We start from the raw sequence: 3,310 nt of genomic DNA, 5'->3' as shown, positions 1-3,310 counted from the left end.
GAAAACATATTCAGGGTCGCTATGGGTTAGAACCGACTCGATGGCATTTAACAACAACAACATAAGTTGTATGGAGTCCTAATGTGGTGCTGTAGGATAATCAGTGGGCCTCAAGGTCATTTGAACTGCAGGATCGGTGGTTCAACCTCACCAGCCACTCCTCGGGAACTGTATATGGGTAACTATGAGTTGGAACCGACTCGACAGCACTTAACAACAATGTAAGTTGTATGTATGAGTAAATGTGTCTGAGGAATTGTGAACTTTCTTCAGCTCTGGTAGGCATATGGATACATTGGTAGCTCTGTGTCTCATGCCCACTCAGGCCTGGGAAAGGATTGCTACCTTTTCTAGGCATTGGGTTGGTGGAAGGGAATTAGATTCCTTCTTGAGAGGAGTGAGTGTGGGTGGGGTGGGCATTTCTAGTGATCAGCCTCCCTAGTTTAGAAATAGGTAAGGCAGTTATAAATGCTTTAGGACTGGGATGGTAGTGTAGAGCATGTGTGTGTGTGGGGGGGTGATAAACTTACCACAGGACATGTGGGTCCAATCTTGCCTACCTGCCTCTGAGTTTTATGAGTAATGTTTTATTGGAACATACTTATACTCCTTCATTCACACATTATCTTTGGCTGCTTTTGCATTACAATAGCAGAGTTAAGATTATATAGAAACTGTAAGGTCAACAAAGCCAAAAATACTTACTATCTGTTCCTTTTTAGAAAGTTTGTCAACCCCTGGTTTAGAGAATGATATATATTTAAGGAAATCTTTGTTTAAAAGTACTAAGTCTTATTTCTATAGCTAGTCTAACATGTGTTGTTGTTGTTAAGTGCCATTGAGTCAGTTCTGACTCATAACAGCCCTGAATAGGGTTTCTGAGGAGCAGTCTAACATGTACTAGGCTAATATTATCCAGCAAAAGTTTATACTATTTCTCAATTTTCTGTTTTCACTTAGATGTTCAAAAGGTAAAGGTTCTGATACTGAGAAGGCATTAAGGATCAGAGCTGAAAATGAAGGTGTAAGTAGGAACTGTTACTAAATTGCTCTTCTATACTCTTTATCTGACTTATGATAAACTTTTGTGCCCATGAAAAAAAAAAAGATAATAATATATATTACTTTGATTTCAAATTCCATTGTTTTCTTTGAAAAGCATCAGACACTGAAGAACTAAAACCTTCTGCCTCCATGTGGGAGCTTCCTGGTTTATAAATTAAAGTCCAAGAGACCAAGGTTGCCCCCATCACAACACTTACCTCTGGTGCATGTCTTCTTTTAGAGAGGCTTTTTGAAAAAACCATGGGTCTCTAGTGAAGAAGGAAAGATATGATGCGTTCAGGACTTTGTTTTCAGATTTAAAAGAAAATATTGTCAATCTTATGTTTAATTGATTTTACATATTCTGTATAAATATTGGAATAAGAAGTGTTCCAGTGATTTTCATAGCAATGCCAAAATTTTTTTATTGGCCATGTGTTTTGCTAAACATACTCAAAGAAATATTGCTAAATTAAATTCAGAGTTTAGGTTATTGAACATTTTAGTTACATAGAAATAACAAAGTTGAGGGGGATTATTCTGTGTTGAGTATCACTTACATCAAATTTGTCTCTTTCCAGTTGACCTCTTTGTAAGGATTGATTATAAGGCTAAGTCCAGGCTTTGTTTTCACTGATGTCTCCACTGCCAGTGGTTAAAGAACATGTATTATCTGTGGAGCAGAAGTTGAGAGTGGACAGAGTAGAGGTGTTTGGAGCCTGGCTCAGGAGCCTACATCCTGTTTCTATAATTGCTGAACCCAGACTTTGCTGTGTGGGACTAGGGAGAGAGCCAGCAGCTGCTGGTTTCCTAGGACCACTGTACTGGGCAGTACGTGGGAATAAAGAGGACTGGCAAGGTGCTAGGAGACTAGTGTGGTTCAAGTGCAAAACTATTTCTAAAGAAATTCCCTAATCTCAAAGTAGTTTGTATACTAAATGACCTAAATTTAATATTAAGATTATTTAGTAGTATAATGATAGGGAAAGGTCTTGTCAGGTTTATGGCATGCTGGCAGAATTCTGTTTTTTTTAACCTGAATATTCATTTCACAGAAGTTAATTAAGTGGATTATTAACATTTTGTGCATTTTCTATTATATATCATTTTTTGTTTAATGAAATAGAACAAGTTTATTGAGTTAAAGCATTATCAGTGGTTTATTCTGAGTGATGGGATTGAGGATCTTATTTTTTGCTAATTAAATGTTCTCAAAATGCCTTTTAATCATATTACTTTTAATTGGGATGGGAGAGCTGAAAATAAGTTTCTTACTACTAACAGAGAAAGTGATGAGGGTACTTTCTCTAGGTTTGTAATTTCGATGTCCCGTAAGCCCTGTGTCTTGAAGCTCCTTTTAATTCCCTCATTTGAGAAATGTATTAATGCGTATTCCTTTCAAGATAATGGCACTGTTTTTTTGTTTTTCTTGATAATGGTACTGTTTTATATTTCATTTGTAATTTACGTTTATGTACATGAGTATCAAACATGTTGATAGAATATGGAAACTTTTTTGTACAGAGAAGGGGACATCAGCTGGAGCCTGACCTATCTGAAGAAGTGTTGGCCCGACTCCGCCTGGGCAGTGGGAGCAATAATGGTTTATTCAGGAGGAAAATGTCAGTACTTGAGACAAAAGAAAAGAATTACTCAGGCAAAGAGAGAGAGAGAAGGACAGAAGATCTCCTTGAACTTACAGAGGTATTTGTCCCTTGTGTTGATCAGAGTATGTTTTAAAATAACCTCTGTTATTCTAGACTTGAATAAATGTTTTATTTTAGAGGTTTTTCCAGGCTATAGGTGAATGTATGGGAAAAAATAGGTTCAAAATCTGTTTAATCACTTTGGCCATACTGATTATTCGTGATCCATATGAAGTAGGCCTAAGGAATTGGATTACTGTTCTGCAAATGTGAGTAGACATAATTGTCATGTATTTTGGAATATGATGGGTTCTTCATAGTTTTTTTTCCTTGATCTTCAAATAGGTTGAATTGCATATATGGGTTTGGAATTACCATTGCAGTTTTTCTATGTGGTTACAATTTAATGTCCTTTTCATTGATTATTGCTTTTGAAGATAGTAAAAACTTACAGAAAAGAAGAAACTGAAGGTAGTTAAAAATTCTCATTTTAAATGTGTAATCCACACCTTGGCTTCTTGTCTTAGTAGGTGGTGGTGGTGGTTATGTGCTTTCGAGTCAGTTCTGACTCATAGCAACCCTGTATAAGGTTTCTGAGGAGTGACTGGTGAGGTTGAACC

General features: G+C 36.6%; 1 protein-coding gene across 1 annotated transcript in view; it reads left to right on the top strand.

Moving 5' to 3' along the window:
• The window catches only part of SENP2 (SUMO1/sentrin/SMT3 specific peptidase 2), a 49,550-nt gene that overhangs the window by 29,496 nt on the left and 16,744 nt on the right, over nt 1-3,310 (top strand). The window contains exons 9-10 of the mRNA XM_006869832.1: nt 961-1,024; nt 2,569-2,748. Coding sequence (XP_006869894.1) covers nt 961-1,024; nt 2,569-2,748 — 244 coding nt within the window. The remainder of the gene's footprint in view (nt 1-960; nt 1,025-2,568; nt 2,749-3,310) is intronic.

The sequence above is a fragment of the Chrysochloris asiatica genome, unplaced genomic scaffold (assembly GCF_000296735.1).
Source record: "Chrysochloris asiatica unplaced genomic scaffold, ChrAsi1.0 scaffold00135, whole genome shotgun sequence".
Lineage (NCBI taxonomy): Eukaryota > Metazoa > Chordata > Mammalia > Afrosoricida > Chrysochloridae > Chrysochloris > Chrysochloris asiatica.
This window is presented reverse-complemented; position numbering and strand designations above follow the sequence as displayed.